Source organism: Mytilus trossulus, chromosome 5 (genome assembly GCF_036588685.1).
Source record: "Mytilus trossulus isolate FHL-02 chromosome 5, PNRI_Mtr1.1.1.hap1, whole genome shotgun sequence".
Taxonomy (NCBI): domain Eukaryota; kingdom Metazoa; phylum Mollusca; class Bivalvia; order Mytilida; family Mytilidae; genus Mytilus; species Mytilus trossulus.
In genome coordinates, this window is record NC_086377.1 from 83,368,137 (window position 1) to 83,395,226 (window position 27,090).

At 36.4% G+C, this 27,090-nt stretch overlaps 1 protein-coding gene across 1 annotated transcript in view; it reads left to right on the forward strand.

The window, feature by feature from the left end:
* LOC134719215 (uncharacterized) overlaps positions 1-27,090 on the forward strand; it is a 347,702-nt gene that overhangs the window by 53,605 nt on the left and 267,007 nt on the right. The window contains exons 5-8 of the mRNA XM_063582218.1: positions 4,691-4,792; positions 6,019-6,117; positions 6,885-6,986; positions 15,357-15,446. Coding sequence (XP_063438288.1) covers positions 4,691-4,792; positions 6,019-6,117; positions 6,885-6,986; positions 15,357-15,446 — 393 coding nt within the window. The remainder of the gene's footprint in view (positions 1-4,690; positions 4,793-6,018; positions 6,118-6,884; positions 6,987-15,356; positions 15,447-27,090) is intronic.

Here is a 27,090-nt window from a genome sequence, read left to right on the forward strand (position 1 = left end):
ACCAGCATGTGACATAACAATGTCCCTCTTATACCATGTTTACCGCACACCAGCATGTGACATAACAATGTCCCTCTTATACCATGTATACTCCACACCAGCATGTGACATAACAATGTCCCTCTTATACAATGTATACTCCACACCAGCATGTGACATTACAATGTCCCTCTTATACCATGTATACCCCACACCAGTATGTGACATAACAATGTCCCTCTTATACCATGTATACTCCACACCAGCATGTGACATAACAATGTTCCTCTTATACCATGTATACTCCACACCAACATGTGACATTACAATGTCCCTCTTATACCATGAATACTCCACACCAGCATGTGACATAACAATGTCCCTCTTATACCATGTATACTCCACACCAGCATGTGACATAACAATGTCCCTCTTATACCATGTATACTCCACACCAGCATGTGACATTACAATGTCCCTCTTATACCATGGGTACTCCACACCAGTATGTGACATAACAATGTCCCTCTTATACCATGTATACCCCACACCAGTATGTGACATAACAATGTCCCTCTTATACCATGTATACTCCACACCAGCATGTGACATAACAATGTTTCTCTTATACCATGTATACTCCACACCAACATGTGACATAACAATGTCCCTCTTATATCATGTATACCCCACACCAACATGTGACATAACAATGTCCCTCTTATACCATGTATACCCCACACCAGTATGTGACATAACAATGTCCCTCTTATACCATGTATACTCCACACCAGCATGTGACATAACAATGTTCCTCTTATATCATGTATACTCCACACCAACATGTGACATAACAATGTCCCTCTTATATCATGTATACCCTACACCAACATGTGACATAACAATGTCCTTCTTATACCATGTATACTCCACACCAGTATGTGACATAACAATGTCCCTCTTATACCATGTATACTCCACAGCAGCATGTGACACAACAATGTCCCTCTTATACCATGTATACTCCACACCAGTATTTGACATAACAATGTCCCTCTTATACCATGTATACTCCACACCAGCATGTGACATAACAATGTCCCTCTTATACCATGTATACCCCACACCAACATGTGACATAACAATGTCCCTCTTATACCATGTATACCCCACACCAGCATGTGACATAACAATGTCCCTCTTATACCATGTATACTCCACACCAGCATGTGACATTACAATGTCCCTCTTATACCATGTATACTCCACACCAGCATGTGACACAACAATGTCCCTCTTATACCATGTATACTCCACACCAACATGTGACATTACAATGTCCCTCTTATACCATGTATACTCCACACCAACATGTGACATAACAATGTCCCTCTTATACCATGTATACTCCACACCAGCATGTGACATAACAATGTCCCTCTTATACCATGTATACTCCACACCAACATGTGACATAACAATGTCCCTCTTATACCATGTATACCCCACACCAGTATGTGACATAACAATGTCCCTCTTATACCATGTATACTCCACACCAGCATGTGACATTACAATGTCCCTCTTATACCATGTATACTCCACACCAGCATGTGACATTACAATGTCCCTCGTATACCATGTATACTCCCCACCAACATGTGACATAACAATGTCCCTCTTATACCATGTATACCCCACACCAGTATGTGACATAACAATGTCCCTCTTATACCATGTATACTCCACACCAGCATGTTACATAACAATGTCCCTCTTATACCATGTATACCCCACACCAGCATGTGACATAACAATGTCCCTCTTATACCATGTATACTCCACACCAGCATGTGACATTACAATGTCCCTCTTATACCATGTATACTCCACACCAACATGTTACATAACAATGTCCCTCTTATACCATGTATACTCCACACCAGCATGTGACACAACAATGTGCCTCTTATACCATGTATACTCCACACCAACATGTGACATTACAATGTCCCTCTTATACCATGTATATTCCACACCAGCATGTGACATAACAATGTCCCTCTTATACCATGTATACTCCACACCAGCATGTGACATAACAATGTCCCTCGTATACCATGTATACTCCCCACCAACATGTGACATAACAATGTCCCTCTTATACCATGTATACCCCACACCAGTATGTGACATAACAATGTCCCTCTTATACCATGTATACTCCACACCAGCATGTGACATTACAATGTCCCTCTTATACCATGGGTACTCCACACCAGTATGTGACATAACAATGTCCCTCTTATACCATGTATACCCCACACCAGTATGTGACATAACAATGTCCCTCTTATACCATGTATACTCCACACCAGCATGTGACATAACAATGTTTCTCTTATACCATGTATACTCCACACCAACATGTGACATAACAATGTCCCTCTTATATCATGTATACCCCACACCAACATGTGACATAACAATGTCCCTCTTATACCATGTATACCCCACACCAGTATGTGACATAACAATGTCCCTCTTATACCATGTATACTCCACACCAGCATGTGACATAACAATGTTCCTCTTATATCATGTATACTCCACACCAACATGTGACATAACAATGTCCCTCTTATATCATGTATACCCTACACCAACATGTGACATAACAATGTCCTTCTTATACCATGTATACTCCACACCAGTATGTGACATAACAATGTCCCTCTTATACCATGTATACTCCACAGCAGCATGTGACACAACAATGTCCCTCTTATACCATGTATACTCCACACCAGTATTTGACATAACAATGTCCCTCTTATACCATGTATACTCCACACCAGCATGTGACATAACAATGTCCCTCTTATACCATGTATACCCCACACCAACATGTGACATAACAATGTCCCTCTTATACCATGTATACCCCACACCAGCATGTGACATAACAATGTCCCTCTTATACCATGTATACTCCACACCAGCATGTGACATTACAATGTCCCTCTTATACCATGTATACTCCACACCAGCATGTGACACAACAATGTCCCTCTTATACCATGTATACTCCACACCAACATGTGACATTACAATGTCCCTCTTATACCATGTATACTCCACACCAACATGTGACATAACAATGTCCCTCTTATACCATGTATACTCCACACCAGCATGTGACATAACAATGTCCCTCTTATACCATGTATACTCCACACCAACATGTGACATAACAATGTCCCTCTTATACCATGTATACCCCACACCAGTATGTGACATAACAATGTCCCTCTTATACCATGTATACTCCACACCAGCATGTGACATTACAATGTCCCTCTTATACCATGTATACTCCACACCAGCATGTGACATTACAATGTCCCTCGTATACCATGTATACTCCCCACCAACATGTGACATAACAATGTCCCTCTTATACCATGTATACCCCACACCAGTATGTGACATAACAATGTCCCTCTTATACCATGTATACTCCACACCAGCATGTTACATAACAATGTCCCTCTTATACCATGTATACCCCACACCAGCATGTGACATAACAATGTCCCTCTTATACCATGTATACTCCACACCAGCATGTGACATTACAATGTCCCTCTTATACCATGTATACTCCACACCAACATGTTACATAACAATGTCCCTCTTATACCATGTATACTCCACACCAGCATGTGACACAACAATGTGCCTCTTATACCATGTATACTCCACACCAACATGTGACATTACAATGTCCCTCTTATACCATGTATATTCCACACCAGCATGTGACATAACAATGTCCCTCTTATACCATGTATACTCCACACCAGCATGTGACATAACAATGTCCCTCGTATACCATGTATACTCCCCACCAACATGTGACATAACAATGTCCCTCTTATACCATGTATACCCCACACCAGTATGTGACATAACAATGTCCCTCTTATACCATGTATACTCCACACCAGCATGTTACATAACAATGTCCCTCTTATACCATGTATACCCCACACCAGCATGTGACATAACAATGTCCCTCTTATACCATGTATACCCCCCACCAGCATGTGACATAACAATGTCCCTCTTATACCATGTATACTCCACACCAGCATGTGACATAACAATGTCCCTATTATACCATGTATACCCCACACCAGCATGTGACATTTATCTTTTAAAAAAAACAAATACTTGACAGAATTATTTAAAGTGGGGTCTTATTTTTCTTGTCTCTCCGTGCTGCATCAGAAAATATAACTCGTTTTAATGTTTCTTGAAAAAAAAAAAAAAAAAAAAATTTTGATCATTCTACGTAATCATTGTTAATCAGACAGGTTTAATGGACAACAAATATTTGATAGAATTATATAAAGTGGGGTTTTATTTTAATTGTCTTGTCCAGCTGAATCCATTGATATAAATATTTTTTGTGTTTCTAGAAAAAAGTTTTTTTTTAACCTGACAGTTCTGATGGAAGTTCTGACATCTCACAATAAAACATGTTGTTTATTTGTTGTTTATGTAAAATATAAATAAAAGTGTGACTGGTCATGTTATTCAGTTTTGACCACTGATTCATGTGATATATATTTTGTTTATATTTATTACACAACATTGTCCAGTTTATGACACAAGTTTTGATGTCTGTTATATGTTGATATTACAGGTAGGATTGACACCATTAATGTGGGCGGCTCGGTATGGACACGTGGAGGTGATGCCTTACCTGGTCACTCATGGCAGTCAGATAGAGACTCCAGACACCTTGGTAATAATAGATATAATCACCTTACTCTGACCAAACATCACTTTATACAGAATCTACATAAAATCATGTTGTTAATCAGACAGATTTAATGGACAATAAATATTTGTTAGAATTATATAAAGTGGGGTCTCATTTTATTCGTAATACAGAACTGAATCAGATAGTTAAGGTTTTATTTTGTTTCCTGATGAAAAATTATTTTGTTAACATCTGATTTTAATAAGTTGATGAGAAAAAGTTGTGTTAACATCTTCAGTCAGATAATGTTAATTCTACAGATTTAATGTAAAATCTCTTTTAAAAATAACAAATACTTGACATATCTCTTTTAAAAATAACAAATACTTGACATAATTATATAAGGTGGGGTCTCATTTTTCTTGTCTCTTCGTACTGAATCAGAAAATATTACTCGTTTTAATGTTTCTTGAAAAAAAGTTTTTTTTTTTCACTTTTGTCATTCTTCTTAATCATTGTTACAGAATCTACACAAAATCATGTTGTTAATGAGACAGGTTTAATGGACATCACATATTTGTTAGAATTATATAAAGTGGGGGTCTCATTTTATTCGTAACACAGAACTGAATCAGATAGTAAAGGTTTTATTTTGTTTCCTGATGAAAAATTATTTTGTAAACATTTGATTTTAATGAGAAGTTAAAGAGAATAAGTTGTGTTAACATCTTTAGTCAGATAATGTTAATTCTACAGATTTAATGTAAAATCTCTTTTAAAAATAACAAATACTTGACAGAATTATATAAAGTGGGGTCTTATTTTTCTTGTCTCTTCGTACTGAATCAGAAAATATTAATCGTTTTAATGTTTCTTGAAATATATTTTTTTTTTTAAAACTGTTGATAATTCTACATAATCATTGTTAATCAAACAGATTTAATGGACAACACATATTTGATAGAATTATATAAAGTGGGGTCTCATTTTAATTGTCTTGTCCAGCTGAGTCCATTGATATAAATATTGTTTATGTTTCTAGAAAAAAGTTATTTTTTTAACCTAACAGTTCTGATGGAAGTTCTGACATCTCACAATAAAACATGTTGTTTATTTGTTGTTTATGTAGAATATAAATAAAAGTGTGACGTCATTTTATTCAGTTTTGTCCACTGATTGATGTGATATATATTTTGTTTATATTTATTACACAACATTGTCCAGTTTATGACACAAGTTTTGATGTCTGTTATATGTTGATATTACAGGGAGGACAGACACCATTAATGTTGGCGGCTCTGGTAGGACACCTGGAGGTGGTGACTTACCTGGTCACTCACGGCAGTCAGTTAGACGCGACAGACTTGGTAATGATAGATATAATCACCTTACTCTGACCAAACATCACTTTATACAGAATCTACACAAAATCATGTTGTTAATCAGACAGGTTTAATGGACATCACATATTTGTTAGAATTATATAAAGTGGCGTCTCATTTTATTCGTTACACAGAACTGAATCAGATAGTAAAGGTTTTGTTTTGTTTCTTGACAAAAAATTATTTTGTAAACATCTGATTTTAATGAGAAGTTGATGAGAAAAAGTTGTGTTAACTTCTTTAGTCAAATAATATTAATTCTACAGATCTAATGTAAAACATCTTTTAAAAATAACAAATACTTGACAGAATTATATAAAGTGGGGTCTTATTTTTCTTGTCTCTTCGTACTGAATTGGAAAATATTACTTGTTTTAATGTTTCTTGAAAAAAGTTTTTTTTCAAATTTGATCATTCTACTGAATCAACATAAAATCATGTTGTTAATCATACATGTTTAATAGACAACAAATACTTGTGAGACTTATATAAAGTGAGGGTTGCTATTATTTGACTTGTTACACTTATATAATTAAGAGTTTACTATTTTTTTACCTGTTTTGTTTCACTGAATCAGAAAATATGCATTGCATTTATATATCATAATCTACCATTTAATAGTTTATACACAAATATAATTAGATATTTTCTTACCCGATGTTATATTTCTTACATTTGGTAAATTGTTTGACTCCTCTCATGATTTTTTTATCACACACCATTAACATGTTTATATTTTTATATTGTTATAGGATGGACGAACAGCTTTACATCATGCTGCTAAGTATGGAAATATTGATGTAACAAAATGTTTAATAGATCAAGGATGCAGTCCTTGGGTGAAATCAAAACAGGTAACATTCAGTTTTATTCCTATTAGATAGATAGTTATTTTATTCTCTAAAAACTAAATACAAGCCAACAGAGAAAGTACAATTACAATATAAATACAAATAGTTGAGGGTAAACAGCTGCAGATAAAATATAACAATGTACAACTTTTAAGTTTATGATGAAATACCTGTATAATAAACAGGTTAAACTAAATATGAAGAAATCAGTCTGTGCGTAACTTTAACATGGAGGGACAAACCTTTTTATTAATACACTTAATGAATGAACACAGTTTTCTTAAGGAGGCTCACGGGTATAAGATTTTCAGAAAAAAATTAAACAATAATTTTTCATTACAAATTCCATTTATTACCTTAATTAGTTATTACTTTATCATTATGGTACAAGAATCATTCCAAAAAATCAATTCTTGTTTGCCTAAGGTGACTTTTAAAATGTAGATATTATTGATAAAGCTCCAAATTATCTGCCTTTGGTGCAAAAATGCCATTTTAAACCGGAATTTTGTGACAAAAATGTCGGTTATTGATTTGGGGATGTACGACGGGCGGGCGGGTGAGCAGGCGGGCGGGCTGCAATCAAATGTTGTCCATGCATTAACTCATGAACCGTTCAACCAAAGCTTTTAAAATTTTAATATGTTGTTACTGACAACTAAATGAAGGTCAAGTTCAATAATGGCGATTTTGACTTTTACCGTTCAGGAGTTATGGTTCTTGAAAGATTGAAAAATGGAGTGTCCAGTCTTGTCCGTGCATTTACGCATGAACTGTTCTACCAAAGCTTCCCAAATTTTAATATGTACTGATGACAAAATGGAGGTCAAGTTCAATAATGACGATTTTGACTTTTACCGTTCCGGAGTAATGGTTCTTGAAAGATTAAAAAATGGAGTTTCCAGTCGTGTCCGTGCATTTACCCATGAACTGTTCTACCAAAGCTTCCCAAATTTTAATATGTTATTACTGATGACAAAATGGATGTCAAGTTCAATAATGACGATTTTGACTTTTACTGTTCAGGAGTTATGGTTCTTGAAAGATTGAAAAATTTAGTTTCCAGTCATGTCCGTGCATTTACGCATGAACTGTTCTTCCAAAGCTTCCCAAATTTTAATATGTTGTTACTGATGACAAAATGGAGATCAAGTTTAATTATGATGATTTTGACTTTTACCGTTCAGGAGTTATGGTTCTTGAAAGATTGAAAAATGGTGTTGTTTCCAGTGGTGTCCGTGCATTTTCTCATGAACCATTCAACCAAAGCTTTTGAAATTTTTATATGTTGTTACTGATGACAAAATATAGGTCAAGTTCAATAATGACGATTTTGACTTTTACCGTTCAGGAGTAATGGTTCTTGTGATATTGCCAGGACACAAATAAATGTTAATAAATCCGGTTTGCTGTCGTTGTGACAGCCTCTTGTTTGGCATTAAAATAGAAATATCTTAAATTTACTCATTGGTGACCTATATTTTTTATTGTTGTTTTCGAAAAAGCTGTACATAAACTAAATAACTGTAAAATTTAAGCGATTTCTGTAATTTAGTTCTTTTTTTATTTCGATATTACAACTATTTCCCCTATTAGGTCAACAGAAAAAAGGACATTAACAAAAATGTATACTTCTTTCGAAGGCAGATTGTGAGCGTAAATGAACGGTGACCCCATTTTTTTTAAATTAAGAAAATTATTTAGACCCGCCAGCCCCCTTAAAACTGTTTATTTTTTGTCGAGACTGCGACTTTAATCTCAGAAAGCTCGGCATAGGGATAGTGATCAAGCACTTCTTAAAAGCTTTAAATTTTAGAAGGAGGAAGACCTTGATGCTTCATACTTTGTATATGGATGCCGCCAGTCACATGTCCAATGTCCTTGACCTCATTTTCATGGTTCAGTGACAACTTGAAAAAAAAAATATGTTTGTAATGTTAAATTATCTTTTATCAGTAAAAGTATAACTATATTTGGTATGTGCGTACCTTGCAAGGTCCTCATGCCCGTCAGACAGTTTTCACTTGACCTCAACCAACACACCTAACACCAATCCTACATTACTGACACAACTCCCATCTCATCATACTCTGCTAACACACCTTACACTAATCCTACACTACTGACACAACTACCATCTCATCACACTCCACCAACACACCTAACACCAATCCGACACTACTGACACAACTACCATCTCATCTCATCATACTCCACCAACACACCTAACACCAATCCTACACTACTGACACAACTACCATCTCATCATACATCACCAACACACCTAACACCAATCCTACATTACTGACACAACTCCCATCTCATCATACTCTGCTAACACACCTAACACCAATCCGACACTACTGACACAACTACCATCTCATCTCATCATACTCCACCAACACACCTAACACCAATCCTACACTACTGACACAACTACCATCTCATCATACATCACCAACACACCTAACACCAATCCTACATTACTGAAACTACAACCATCTCATCATACTCTACCAACACACCCTACACCAATCCTACATTACTGATACAACAACCATCTCATCATACTCTGCCAACACACCTAACACCAATCCTACATTACTGACACAACTACCATCTCATTATACTCCACCAACACACCTAACACCAATCCTACACTACTGACACAACTACCATCTCATCACACTCCACCAACACACCTAACACCAATCCTACACAACTGACACAAATACCATCTCAGCATACTCCACCAACACACCTAACACCAATCCTACACTACTGACACAACTACCATCTCATAATACATCACAACACACCTAACACCAATCCTACATTACTGACACTACAACCATCTCATCATACTCTACCAACACACCTAACACCAATCCGACATTACTGACACAACTACCATCTCATCATACTCCATCAACACACCTAACACCAATCCTACATTACTGACACTACAACCATCTCATCATACTCTACCAACACACCCTACACCAATCATACACTACTGACAAAACTACCATCTCATCATAATCCACCAACACACCTAACACCAATCCTACATTACTGACACAACTACCATCTCATTATACTCCACCAACACACCTAACACCAATCCTACACTACTGACACAACAACCATCTCATGATTCTCTACCAACACACTCTACATCAATCATATACTACTGACACAACTATCATCTCATCATACTCCACCAACACACCTAACACAAATCCTACATTACTGACACAACTACCATCTCATCATACTCTACCAACTCACCTAACACCAATCCTACATTACTGACACAACTGCCATTTCATCTTACTCTGCCAACACACCCTACACTAATCCTACACTACTGACACAACTACCATCTCATCACCCTCCACCAACACACCTAACACCAATCCTACACTACTGACACAACTACCATCTCATCATATTCCACCGACACACCTAACAGCAATCCTACACTACTGATACAACAACCATCTCATCATACTCCGCCAACACACCTAACACCAATCCTACATTACTGACACAACTACCATCTCATTATACTCCACCAACACACCTAACACCAATCCTACACTACTGACACAACTACCATCTCATCACACTCCACCAACACACCTAACACCAATCCTACACAACTGACACAAATACCATCTCATCATACTCCACCAACACACCTAACACCAATCCTACACTACTGACACAACTACCATCTCATCATACATCACCAACACACCTAACACCAATCCTACATTACTGAAACTACAACCATCTCATCATACTCTACCAACACACCCTACACCAATCCTACATTACTGACACAACTACCATCTCATCATACTCCACCAACACACTTTACACCAATCCTAGACTACTGACACAACTACCATCTCATCATACGCCACCAACACACCTAACACCAATCCTACATTACTGACACAAGTACCATCTCATCATACTCCACCAACACATCTAACACCAATCCTACATTACTGACACAACTACCATCTTATCATACTCTACCAACACACCCTACACCAATCCTACACTACTGATACAACAACCATCTCATCATACATCACCAACACACTTAACACCAATCCTACATTACTGACACAACTACCATCTCATCATACTCCACTTACACACCTAACACTAATCCTACATTACTGACACAACTACCATCTCATCATACTCCACCAACACACCTAACACTAATCTTACGCTACTGACAACATAACCATATCATCATACACTAAGACCAACCTTACACTACTGACACAACTACCATCTCATCATACTCCACCAACACACCTAACGCCAATCATACATTACTGACACTACAACCATCTCATCATACTCTACCAACTCACCTAACACCAATCCTACATTACTGACACAACTGCCATTTCATCTTACTCTGCCAACACACCCTACAGTAATCCTACACTACTGACACAACTACCATCTCATCACCCTCCACCAACACACCTAACACCAATCCTACACTACTGACACAACTACCATCTCATCATATTCCACCGACACACCTAACAGCAATCCTACACTACTGATACAACAACCATCTCATCATACTCCGCCAACACACCTAACACCAATCCTACATTACTGACACAACTACCATCTCATTATACGCCACCAACACACCTAACACCAATCCTACACTACTGACACAACTACCATCTCATCACACTCCACCAACACACCTAACACCAATCCTACACAACTGACACAAATACCATCTCATCATACTCCACCAACACACCTAACACCAATCCTACACTACTGACACAACTACCATCTCATCATACATCACCAACACACCTAACACCAATCCTACATTACTGAAACTACAACCATCTCATCATACTCTACCAACACACCCTACACCAATCCTACATTACTGACACAACTACCATCTCATCATACTCTACCAACTCACCTAACACCAATCCTACATTACTGACACAACTGCCATTTCATCTTACTCTGCCAACACACCCTACACTAATCCTACACTACTGACACAACTACCATCTCATCACCCTCCACCAACACACCTAACACCAATCCTACACTACTGACACAACTACCATCTCATCATACTCCACCAACACACCTAACACAAATCCTACATTACTGACACAACTACCATCTCATCATACTCTACCAACTCACCTAACACCAATCCTACATTACTGACACAACTGCCATTTCATCTTACTCTGCCAACACACCCTACACTAATCCTACACTACTGACACAACTACCATCTCATCACCCTCCACCAACACACCTAACACCAATCCTACACTACTGACACAACTACCATCTCATCATATTCCACCGACACACCTAACAGCAATCCTACACTACTGATACAACAACCATCTCATCATACTCCGCCAACACACCTAACACCAATCCTACATTACTGACACAACTACCATCTCATTATACTCCACCAACACACCTAACACCAATCCTACACTACTGACACAACTACCATCTCATCACACTCCACCAACACACCTAACACCAATCCTACACAACTGACACAAATACCATCTCATCATACTCCACCAACACACCTAACACCAATCCTACACTACTGACACAACTACCATCTCATCATACATCACCAACACACCTAACACCAATCCTACATTACTGAAACTACAACCATCTCATCATACTCTACCAACACACCCTACACCAATCCTACATTACTGACACAACTACCATCTCATCATACTCCACCAACACACTTTACACCAATCCTAGACTACTGACACAACTACCATCTCATCATACGCCACCAACACACCTAACACCAATCCTACATTACTGACACAAGTACCATCTCATCATACTCCACCAACACATCTAACACCAATCCTACATTACTGACACAACTACCATCTTATCATACTCTACCAACACACCCTACACCAATCCTACACTACTGATACAACAACCATCTCATCATACATCACCAACACACTTAACACCAATCCTACATTACTGACACAACTACCATCTCATCATACTCCACTTACACACCTAACACTAATCCTACATTACTGACACAACTACCATCTCATCATACTCCACCAACACACCTAACACTAATCTTACGCTACTGACAACATAACCATATCATCATACACTAAGACCAACCTTACACTACTGACACAACTACCATCTCATCATACTCCACCAACACACCTAACGCCAATCATACATTACTGACACTACAACCATCTCATCATACTCTACCAACTCACCTAACACCAATCCTACATTACTGACACAACTGCCATTTCATCTTACTCTGCCAACACACCCTACAGTAATCCTACACTACTGACACAACTACCATCTCATCACCCTCCACCAACACACCTAACACCAATCCTACACTACTGACACAACTACCATCTCATCATATTCCACCGACACACCTAACAGCAATCCTACACTACTGATACAACAACCATCTCATCATACTCCGCCAACACACCTAACACCAATCCTACATTACTGACACAACTACCATCTCATTATACTCCACCAACACACCTAACACCAATCCTACACTACTGACACAACTACCATCTCATCACACTCCACCAACACACCTAACACCAATCCTACACAACTGACACAAATATCATCTCATCATACTCCACCAACACACCTAACACCAATCCTACACTACTGACACAACTACCATCTCATCATACATCACCAACACACCTAACACCAATCCTACATTACTGAAACTACAACCATCTCATCATACTCTACCAACACACCCTACACCAATCCTACATTACTGACACAACTACCATCTCATCATACTCCACCAACACACTTTACACCAATCCTAGACTACTGACACAACTACCATCTCATCATACGCCACCAACACACCTAACACCAATCCTACATTACTGACACAAGTACCATCTCATCATACTCCACCAACACATCTAACACCAATCCTACATTACTGACACAACTACCATCTTATCATACTCTACCAACACACCCTACACCAATCCTACACTACTGATACAACAACCATCTCATCATACATCACCAACACACTTAACACCAATCCTACATTACTGACACAACTACCATCTCATCATACTCCACTTACACACCTAACACTAATCCTACATTACTGACACAACTACCATCTCATCATACTCCACCAACACACCTAACACTAATCTTACGCTACTGACAACATAACCATATCATCATACACTAAGACCAACCTTACACTACTGACACAACTACCATCTCATCATACTCCACCAACACACCTAACGCCAATCCTACACTACTGACACAACTACCATCTCATCATACTCCACCAACACACATAACACCAATCCTACATTACTGACACATCTACCATCTCATCATACTCCACCAACTCACCTAACACCAATCCTACATTACTGACACAACTACCATCTCATCATACTCCACCAACACACCTAACACCAATCTTACATTACTGACACAACTGCCATCTCATCATACTCCACCAACACACCTAACACGAATCATAAACTACTTACAAAACTACCATCTAATCATACTCCAGCAACACATCTTACTTCCATCTAATCACATTCCACTAATGCACCTTACACCAATCATACACTATTTAACAAAACTACCATCTAATCATACTCCAACAACACACTTTACTACCATCTAATCACATTTCACCAACAGATCTTACACCAATCATACACTGTTTACAAAACTACCATCTAATCACATTCTACCAATACACCTTACACCAATTATACAATCACATTCCACCAACACACCCTACACCAATCATACACTTTTATCAAAACTACCATCTACGCATACTCTGGCAACACATTTTACACCAATCATACACTACTAACAAAACTACCATTTAATTATACTCCAGCAACACATCTTACACCAATCATACACTATTAACAAAACTACCATTTGATTATACTCCAGCAACACATATAACTACCATCTTATCACATTTCACCCACACACCCTACACCAATCATTCAATAATTTCTTTAACAGCAAAATCTCAAATATTATTCATTGATCTCTTTATAATGACACTTCATATGTGTTGTTGGTTTAGGTTCACTGGTTTTTATTTCAAGTATATATAAATAAGACAACATTCTGCATTGTATATGTAAAACTAATGCAACAGTTACCTATTACTTAATGTTTTACAGTTTTTGAAATAAAAGATATATATGTGTATTATTAATGAAAGATTATTTGATTGTATTTCAGGATAAGACTCCTTATGATCTGGTAAAAATAGGATACTATGATGATGAAGAGGAAAAAAGGAAGAAGGAAGAAGTGATGGACTTCCTTAAGGTAAATAGTCTTGTCTTACTTTAAAAGCTATTCACAGATTATAAGAGACAAAACAGATTTGGTACAAAGAAATTACAATAAAACGGTTGCCTGTAGTTTTCAATGTCATTGTAGTATTTGTTATCAGTGAACAGTGTAAGTTGACAATTCCAAGCTTGTTGCCTAATATACATGTTGGCATATGTGAAAGACAAATGTTTAAAATCTGTGTTCTCATCTGTTGGATGTCTCTTATTTTTTGTGTCATCAGCTTGGTATCTCCTAGGTATATACATCACATCATTTTCTTTTATGTGTATATAATGCATACCTCTGTGCGGAAAGGTTGATTTACATGTTTATGCAAATATGTAATAATCTTATATTAAAACAAAAAGCACGTCTTTTGATCATGTCTTTACAAAATATTAAGTATGCTGTCAACCTGTGTAATAGATTTCATTTCAAATAAAGGTAGCCACATTACATTTCATGACTTCGCGTCCACCGTCTGTTTTCCGGTGTCTTCGTCCATTGTTAACTTTTACAAATATCTTCTCTGAAACTACTGGACCAAATTTAACCAACTTTGGCCACAATCATCATTGGGGTATCTAGTTTAAAAAATGTGTTCAATCAAGGTGGCCGCCACAGCTTAAAATAGAACATAGGGGTAAAATGTAGATTTTGGCTTACATCTCTGAAACCAAAGCATTTAGAGCAAATCTGACATGGGTAAAATTGTTCATAAGGTCAAGATCTATCTGCCCTGAAATTTTCAGACAAATCAGACAACCCGTAGTTGGGTTGCTGCCCCTGAATTGGTAATTTTAAGTAAATTTTGCCATTTTTGGTTATTATCTTGAATATTATTATAGAAAGAGATAAAATGTAAACAGCCCTAATGTTCAGCAAAGTAAGATCTATTGACCCCCTAAGGAATTATTGCCCTTCATAGTCAATTTTTAACAATTTTTTGTAAATTTTTGTAATTTTTTACAAGAATCTCCTCTAAAACAACTGAGACAAATTTAACCAAAATTGGCCACAATCATCATTAGGGTATCTAGTTTAAAAAATGTGTCCGATGACCCCGCCTACCAACCAAATTGGCCGACATGGCTTAAAAATAGAACATAGGGATAAAATGCAAGTTTTGTCTATTATTTTTTGAAATGTTATAAATAGAGAAAATCTTAAAGGAAAAAAAATGTTCAAAATGATGAGCTCTACCAATTGTCCATTTACATCAAAACTGTTAGACATATTCTTATAGGAGTTATTGCCCATAAATGACAAATTTTACCATTTTTTTTATTTTTGCCTATTATCATGAATACTATGATATTTAGAGAGAAACATTTTTTTTTCGTTATGCCTTATATGATTTGAATTGTAATAGATAAATAAACACTTTAAATCACAAAAATGATCAGCAAGGCAAGATCTATTAAAAAGTCAAATTTTGCCGATATGGTTACACAGTGTACAAGCGGACAGTGACACAAAACGGAAGTTGCTGATCTGTCCGACGGCGATCGGCTCGTTGTTTTTCAAAAAAATATAGAATATCAACACAAAGTGTCCCATAATGGATTGTTCAGCAGCTCAAGGTAAGTGAATAACTACAATGATGTATTTTTGACCATTTAAAGCTTATTTTATGCTTTTAGCATCAACCGTCTTTTTAAAATAACTCCTGATCATGAAGAGGGGTCAAAATTTTGCGATTTTTCGAGTCATAAATCTTAACAAAACTCCGAAAATTCAAACATTTTCAAGATTTTTAATCGATACATAGTTGAATAATCATATTCCGCATACACACACAAAAGTTTGGTTCATTTTTTTTTATTATATTGTCACAATTGAATCTTTTCTATTCAAAGTGTACTGTCCGCCTCGTTGCCACCGTATGTTTTCATACTGTCCAATTCGTTGGTCATATTCATGATGGATATCTTAAGCAAAAGTAAGATTGAAACTTGCAATTTATCCACATTCATGACCGATTTCCTAGGAAATATCAACATTTATAAAATGTTACTGATTATTACATATAAAAAGCATTGTTAATGCATGCACATGAAAATTTAATATACGTTTCTCTAGTTTGTTTTAGGAAAATGGGGCACGTAGGTGATTTTTATGGTATATTTATTCATACATTCATGTGGAACATTGTTATTTTTATCACTTAAAAACATAAATAGGGGTAATAACTTTTCATGAAAAATACAACCATGCAACAAAAGTTATTTCTATGCCTTTTATAGCTCGACAGATCTGCATCGATATCGAAAAATGATTTATTCTTGTCTCCTTCAGTTTCCATTTCCTCGTCTGTCTGTTCCTTGAGGTCATGAGAAATATCAGATTTGCGGGGTGTTGATGTGGAGATTTTTTGTCTTTTTGCAACTGGGCTTCCAATTTCATGCGAGTTATCATTTTCAATTTCAAAAAGAGTGCTTGCTGTTTCCAAAAGATCACATGTTTTTCCTATATTAAGAGTTTCCTTATAATTGTCACTATGTATGTAATAACCATCCTTTTGTAGTTGGTTTGGTATAACACAAAAGTTTTTCGTCTGAAGAATGCATTTATTTTGAATATAAACCTTTATTTTAAGTGTTTGTTCCGGATGGCGAATTATATTGTGGTCTATTATTTCGGAAAATATTTTGCACGAAAACAAGCATGTTGTACAACTATAAGGATTACTAGTACTCATCATGTATATCTGAAAATATAAGCAAAACATTATTTAATTGATGTTCTTAAGTGCGCTGCATCACTCACTATCATGTACTGTTGTTTTAAAATAACTTTTAAACAAGAATGTGACCATAGTACACGGATGCCCCACTCGCACTATCGTTTTCTATGTTCATTAGGCCGTAAAATTGGATCAAAACTCTAATTTTGCATTAAATTAGAAAGATCATGTCATAGGGAACATGTGTACTGAATTCACCATGCATTTATTAGAATATTATATCGGTAGAGAATCTAACAACAAGGTCCGCAAACGATGAATACGAGCAGCAGACATGAGTAAAGGTTCTGGAAGAGTGACCAATGTCCCCCTTTAATTGACACGAGATCCAAGCTGAATATATAATCTATAAATATTTTCCATATATAATCATAGACAGTATCTGTGTTGAATAAAGTTTAAATGTGGATAAATTGCATGTTTCAATCTTACTTTTGCTTAAGATATCGATCATGAATATGACCAACGAATCGGACAGTATGAAAACATACGGTGGCAACGAGGCGGACAGTACACTTTGAATAGAAAAGATTCAATTGTGACAATATAATAAAAAAAAATGAACCAAACTTTTGTGTGTGTATGCGGAATATGATTATTCAACTATGTATCGATTAAAAATCTTGAAAATGTTTGAATTTTCGGAGTTTTGTTAAGATTTATGACTCGAAAAATCGCAAAATTTTGACCCCTCTTCATGATTAGGAGTTATTTTAAAAAGACGGTTGATGCTAAAAGCATAAAATAAGCTTTAAATGGTCAAAAATACATCATTGTAGTTATTCACTTACCTTGAGCTGCTGAACAATCCATTATGGGACACTTTGTGTTGATATTCTATATTTTTTTGAAAAACAACGAGCGGATCGCCGTCGGACAGATCAGCAACTTCCGTTTTGTGTCACTGTCCGCTTGTACACTGTGAGTTAGTAGACTGTCACTCTTCATAGGAGTGATTGCCCTTAAATGATGATTTTTTTACCTTCTTTTGTGTTTTGAGCAAAAACTAAAGAAGATAGAGTGAAACTAAACAGATTATCAGTAATACAAGATCAACAAAAATAGATTTGTTTGATATGCACACAGACCAAGGTGAGCGACACAGGCTCTTTAGAGCCTCTAGTTTTCTTAACTGATCATTTCAAATAAAGGTAGCCCCATTACATGCATTACAACACATATTGCCAGATTGGAGCCTAAACCTAAAAACCTGAATATGTGCTTTTTTCTTGCAATTAAACAATGGGAGAAATAAAGCATACTTAAAGAAATGATGCATTTTCTCCATTATGAGTATGGTTGATAACAATGATAACACTACTGTTTTCGAACTGCTTCTGAAAAAAAAATATAAAATATAAATCAATTGTTTCAAAAAACAATTGTTAACGGTCTTTCCCCTCTGAAACATGATTGATTGATTTTTATTGATTGTTTAAATGGTGGGTGGGTGGGTGGGTTGATTGGTTGGTTAATTAGTTGATTGATTGACTGATTGATTGATAGCCGGAAAGATAAATTTATACCCTCACGGAACACGTTGTAAAGGAATTGATAGCGTACTTCCCGTGTTTAAACACTTGAGACCTAGCCTCTAGGAACACATGAAAACAGCATTGAGAGCCATATGTCCGTGTTTAAACACTTGAGACCTAGCCTCTAGGAACACGTAAAATAGGCATTGAGAGCCTAGTGCCCGTGTTTAAACACTTGAGACCTAGCCTCTAGGAACACGTAAAATAGGCATTGAGAGCAGTGTCCGTGTTTAAACACTTGAGACCTAGCCTCTAGGAACACATGAAAACGGCATTGATAGCCAAGTGTCCGTGTTTAAACACTTGAGACCTAGCCTCTAGGAGCACGTAAAATAGGCATTGAGAGCATAGTGATTTATTAATTGATGGTTTAATTGGTGGGTTTGTGGGTTGGTTGTTTGGTTGGTTGGTTAATTAGTTGATTGATTGATTGATTGATAGCTGGAAAGATGAATGTATACCCTCACGGAACAAGTTGTAAAGGAATTGATAGCGTACTTCCCGTGTTTAAACACTTGAGACCTAGCCTCTAGGAACACATGAAAATGGCATTGAGAGCCAAGTGTCCGTGTTTAAACACTTGAGACCTAGCCTCTAGGAACACATAAAAAAGGCATTGAGAGCCAAGTGTCCGTGTTTAAATACTTGAGACCTAGTCTCTAGGAACACGTAAAATAGGCATTTAGAGCAAAGTGCCCATGTTTAAACACTTGAGACCTAGCCTCTAGGAACATGTGAAAACGGCATTGAGAGCCAAGTGTCCGTGTTTAAACACTTGAGACCTAGCCTCTAGAAACACGTAAAATAGGCATTGAAAGCAAAGTGCCCATGTTTCAACACTTGAGACCTAGCCTCTAGGAACACGTGAAAACGGCATTGAGAACCAAGTGTCTGTGTTTAAACACTTGAGACCTAGCCTCTAGGAACACATAAAAAAGTCATTGAGAGCCAAGTGTCCGTGTTTAAATACTTGAGACCTAGTCTCTAGGAACACGTAAAATAGGCATTGAGAGCATAGTGCCCATGTTTAAACACTTGAGACCTAGCCTCTAGGAACACATGAAAACAGCATTGAGAGCCAAGTGTCCGTGTTTAAACACTTGAGACCTAGCCTCTAGGAACACGTAAAATAGGCATCGAGAGCATAGTGCCCATGTTTAAACACTTGAGACCTAGCCTGTAGGAACATGTGAAAACAGCATTGAGAGCCAAGTGTCCGTGTTTAAACACTTGAGACCTAGTCTCTAGGAACACGTAAAATAGGCATTGAGAGCATAGTGCCCATGTTTAAACACTTTAGACCTAGCCTCTAGGAACACGTGAAAACGGCTTTATTCACACACGTATCTACGGGAACACAGATTTGTTTTTTAATACATGTTTAGAAGTTTGTTTCTAGGATTTTACTACTATTTACGAACCATCTTACGGTGTTTATATATCTCAACTTGTACGATTCACTCGTGTATGTAACAATGTTTTAGATTTTAACGAGAGAAATTTGTGTTTTACTGAAAAATTATTACACCAAGGTTTTCAATTTTATTTGGATTGATTGATAATTTCTCAATCCAGATTGCAACGATAAGCGGAGTGCACATGATTTATACTGCTAGCGGAAAATATATTTTCTCGATTTATTTTTAGCTCACCTGGCCCGAAGGGCCAAGTGAGCTTTTCTCATCACTTGGCGTCCGTCGTCTGTCGTCGTCCGTCGTCATCCGTCGTCGTCGTCCTGCGTCCGGCGTTAACTTTTACAAAAATCTTCTCCTCTGAAACTACTGGGCCAAATTTAACCAAACTTGGCCACAATCATCATTGAGGTATGTAGTTTGAAAATTGTGTCCGGTGACCTTGCCAACCAACCAAGATGGCCGCCATGGCTAAAAATAGAACATAGGGGTAAAATGCAGTTTTTGGCTTATAACTCAAAAACCAAAGCATTTAGAGCAAATCTGACATGGGGTAAAATTGTTTATCAGGTTAAGATCTATCTGCCTTGAAATTTTCAGATGAATCTGACATTCCGTTGTTAGGTTGCTGCCCCTGAATCAGTAATTTTAAGGAAATTTTGCTGTTTTTGGTTATTATCTTGAATATTATTATAGATAAAGAAAAACTGTAAACAGCAATAATGTTCAGCAAAGTAAGATCTACAAATAAGTCAACATGACCAAAATGGTCAGTTGACCACTGTAGGAGTTATTGCCCTTTATAGTCAATTTTTAACCATTTTACGTAAATCTTAGTTATCTTTTAGAAAAATCTTCTCCTCTGAAACTACTGGGCCAAATTAATTGAAACTTGGCCACAATCATCTTTGGGGTATCTAGTATAAAAAATGTGTCCGGTAACTTGGCCAACCAACCAAGATGGCGGCCATGGCTAAAAATAGAACATGGGAGTAAAATGCAGTTTTTGGCTTATAACCCAAAAAACAAAGCATTAAGAGCAAATCTGACAGAGTTGAAATTGTTGACCAGGTCAAGATCTATCTGCCCAGGAATTTTCAGATGAATTGGATCATCGGTTGTTAGGTTGCTGCCCCTAAATTGGTAATTTTGAGGAAATTTTGCTGGTTTTTTGTTATTATGTTGAATATTATTATAGATAGAGATAAACTGTAAACAGCAATAATGTACAGTAAAGTAAGAACTAAAAATGAGTCAACAAGACCAAAATAGTCAATTGACCCCCTGAGGAGTTATTGCCCTTCATAGTCATTTTTTAACAATTTTCACAAAATTTGTAGATTTTCACTAACATTTTCCACAGAAACTACTGTTATAGATAGAGATAATTGTAAGCAGCAAAAATGTTTAGTAAAGTAAGATCTTCAAACACATCACCATCACCAAAACACAATTTTGTCATGAATTCATTTGTGTACAATGTTTAATATTAACATAGACCAAGGTGAGCGACACAGGCTCTTTAGAGCCTCTAGTTCTATGGTCCAATCGCTGACCGCTGACCACTGGTCGACTCATTCATTGCATGCACACACAAATTATGCTGGTGTTATAGTACTTTAACAAAACGTTTATCGATTAATTTTCAGAAATACATGTACATGATTTGGAGCAGATATTTTATTTTGCAGGGGGGTAGATGGGTAGTTGTGGGCATTGGATGATTAACCCAGATACATTGCATGTACGCATCATGAGAGCTGTAAAGTTTGAAGCTATAATTACTCAATTTGATGATTTTTCCATTTCAGTGGCATGAAAACCCCCAAAATACTACGCGTATTTTTTCAACAAAATTTCACGACATAAATAATGTCGCGACTAACATTTTGCACACATTTTTTTCAATTTTACCCCGGACTTCTTTCAGAGAAAAGGCAGTTTGAAGTGAATGTCAAAATTTAGAACATGACCTTGACCTTTGACCTTGACCTCATTTTTAGCTTACCTGGCCCGAAGGGCCAAGTGAGGTTTTCTCATCACTTGGCATCCGGCGTCCGTCGTCGTACATCTTCCGTCGTCTTTCGTCCGTCCTCGTTAACTTTTACAAAAATCTTCTCCTCTGAAACTACTGGGCCAAATTTAACCAAACTTGGCCACAATCATCATTGGGGTATCAAGTTTAAAAAATTGTGTCCGGTGACCAAGCCGACCAACCAAGATGGCCGCCATGGCTAAAAATAGAACATAGGGGTAAAATGTAGATTTTGGCTTATATCTCTAAAACCAAAGCATTAAGAGCAAATCTCACAGGGGGCAGAATGTTTATCAGGTCAAGATCTATCTACCCTGCAATTTTCAGATGAATCGGACAACCCGTTGTAGGGTTGCTGCCCCTAAATTGGTAATTTTAAGGAAATTTTGCCGTTTTTTGGTTATTAACTTGAATATTATTATAGATAGAGATAAACTGTAAACAGCAATAATGTTCTGCAAAAAAAGATCTACAAATAATTCAACATGATCAAAATGGTCAGATGACCCCTCAAGGAGTTATTGCCCTTTATAGTATTTTTTTACCAATTTTTCGTAAATTTATGTAAGCTTTTACAAAAATCTTCTCTTCTGAAACTACTGGGTCAAATTTAACCAAATTTAGCTACAATCATTATTATACCCCACACAATGGGTTGCGAAGGGTACAATCTTTTTGACCCGTCCGTCAGTCCGTCCGTCAGTCCGTCAGTCCGTCCGTCAGTCCTGTATATTGTCATCGCAACTCCTCTCAAACCACACTAACAGAATTTCACAAAACCTTTTCAGATAATAAGGACATACCATGTAGTTGTGCATATCGACAGGAAATTGCGATTCATTTTTTTTTCTACGAGTTAAGACCCTTTGACCTTAATTACTTTAATGTACTACTGCAACAGTTTGTCATCGCAACTCCTCTCAAACCACACAACAGAATTTCACGAAACCTTTTTAAATAATAAGGACATACTATGTAGTTGTGCATATCGACAGGAAATTGCGATTCAATTTTTTTTCTAGGAGTTACACCCCTTTGACCTTATTTACTTTAATGTACTACTGCAACAGTTTGTCATCGCAACTCCTCTTAAACCACACAACAGAATTTCATGAAACTTTTTCAGATAATAAGGACATACTACGTAGATGTGCATATCGACGGGAAATTACGATTCAATTTTTTTTCCTGGAGTTACGCCCTTTGAACTTATTTGCCTCTCTATACTATTAGTCCTGTTTCTTGTCATCGCAACTCCTCTCAAACCACACAACAGAATTTCAAAAAACCTTTTTATACGACCGCAAATTTTGAAAAAATTTTCGTCGTATATTGCTATCACGTTGGCGTCGTCGTCGTCGTCGTCGTCGTCGTCGTCGTCGTCGTCGTCGTCGTCGTCGTCGTCCGAATACTTTTAGTTTTCGCACTCTAACTTTAGTAAAAGTGAATAGAAATCTATGAAATTTTAACACAAGGTTTATGACCATAAAAGGAAGGCTGGTATTGATTTTGGGAGTTTTGGTCCCAACATTTTAGGAATTAGGGGCCAAAAAGGGCCCAAATAAGCATTTTCTTGGTTTTCGCACTATAACTTTAGTTTAAGTTAATAGAAATCTATGAAATTTTGACACAAGGTTTATGACCACAAAAGAAAGGTTGGGATTGATTTTGGGAGTTTTGGTTTCAACAGTTTAGGAATTAGGGGTAAAAAAAGGGCCCAAAATAAGCATTATTCTTGGTTTTCGCACAATAACTTTAGTTAAAGTAAATAGAAATCAATGAAATTTAAACACAATGTTTATGACCACAAAAGGAAGGTTGGTATTGATTTTTGGAGTTTCGGTCCCAACAGTTTAGGAATTAGGGGCCAAAAAGGGACCCAAATAAGCATTTTTCTTGGTTTTAGCACCATAGCGTTAGTATAAGTAAATAGAAATCTATGAAATTTAAACACAAGGTTTATGACTATAAAAGGAAGGTTGGTATTGATTTTGGGAGTTTTGGTCCCAACATTTAAGGAAAAAGGGGCCCAAAGGAAAATTAAACTTTGTTTGATTTCATCAAAAATTGAATAATTGGGGTTCTTTAATATGCCGAATCTAACTGTGTATGTAGATTCTTAATTTTTGGTCCCGTTTTCAAATTGGTCTACATTAAGGTCCAAAGGGTCCAAAATTAAACTTAGTTTGATTTTAACAAAAATTGAAATCTTGGGGTTCTTTGATATGCTGAATCTAAAAATGTACTTAGATTTTTGATTATTGGCCCAGTTTTCAAGTTGGCCCAAATCGAGGTCCAAAATTAAACATTGTTTGATTTCATCAAAAATTAAATTCTTGGGCCTCTTTGATATGCTGAATCTAAACATGTACACAGTTTTTTGATTATGGGCCCAGTTTTCAAGTTGGTCCAAATCAGGATCTAAAATTATTATATTAAGTATTGTGCAATAGCAAGTCTTTTCAATTGCACAGTATTGTGCAATGGCAAGAAATATCTAATTTCACAATATTGTGAAATAGCAATTTTTTTTTTAGTTAGAGTTATCTTTCTTTGTCCAGATATCTTATTGCAAGAATTTTTTTTAATTAGAGTTATCTTTCTTTGTCCAGAATCAACTTAAATCTTTGTTATATACAATGTATATTCACTTTTTACTACCAACTGATAAATTTAAATAATCTTTACCATTCAGTGATAACAAGCAGTTTTTTTACATCTTAATATTTATGATGTATTTAAATGAGTAGTAATTGTTGCAAACTCCATTAGAATATTTTAATTGAAATTAGTTTTGGAATAAGGGAAAGGGGGATGTGAATAAAAAATTGGGTTCAAATTTTCTCAATTGAAATTTCATAAATAATAGGAAAATTTCTTCAAACATTTTTTTGAGAGGATTAATATTCAACAGCATAGTGAATTGCTCTAAGAGAATACAAAAATTTTAAGTTCATTTGAATACATTCATTCTGTGTCAGAAACCTATGCTGTGTCAACTATTTAATCACAATCCAAATTTAGAGCGGAATCCAGCTTGAATGTTGTGTCCATACTTGCCCCAACCGTTCAGGGTTCAACCTCTGCGGTCGTATAAAGCTGCGCCCTGCGGAGCATCTGGTTAGATAATAAGGACATACTATGTAGTTGTGCATATCGACAGGAAATTGCGATTCATTTTTTTTTCTAGGAGTTGAGACCCTTTGACCTTAATTACTTTAATGGACTGTTGCAACAGTTTGTCATCGCAACTCCTCTCAAACCACACAACAGAATTTCACGAAACCTTTTTAAATAATAAGGACATACTATGTAGTTGTGCATATCGACAGGAAATTGCGATTCAATTTTTTTTTCTAGGAGTTACGCCCCTTTGACCTTATTTACTTTAATGTACTACTGCAACAGTTTGTCATCGCAACTCCTCTTAAACCACACAACAGAATTTCATGAAACCTTTTCAGATAATAAGGACATACTACGTAGATGTGCATATCGACAGGAAATTACGATTCAATTTTTTTTCCTGGAGTTACGCCCTTTGAACTTATTTGCCTTTGGAAGTAATACTGTTAGCCATGATGGGGATCAGATGGGGGAGATCAGAATTTATTTGAACAAAGTTTATTACTTTAAAGAATTATGAACGAATTAGATTTTCGAAAACAATTTTCACGTAACACTTATTTATGATTACAACTTTGACTTTTAACTAATTCCAATATTAACAGTTTAAAAATAATAGACCAGATGGTAAGTTAAAACAATAAGAATATTTTCCGTATCAAGTTAGTAAGTCAGATAAAACAACCGTACGATTGACAAGATATTGACACGCAATAACGACTACATCGGTTATCGTAATAATGTTCCTTTGTGGTTTATAGACATATCGTTGTCATTACTC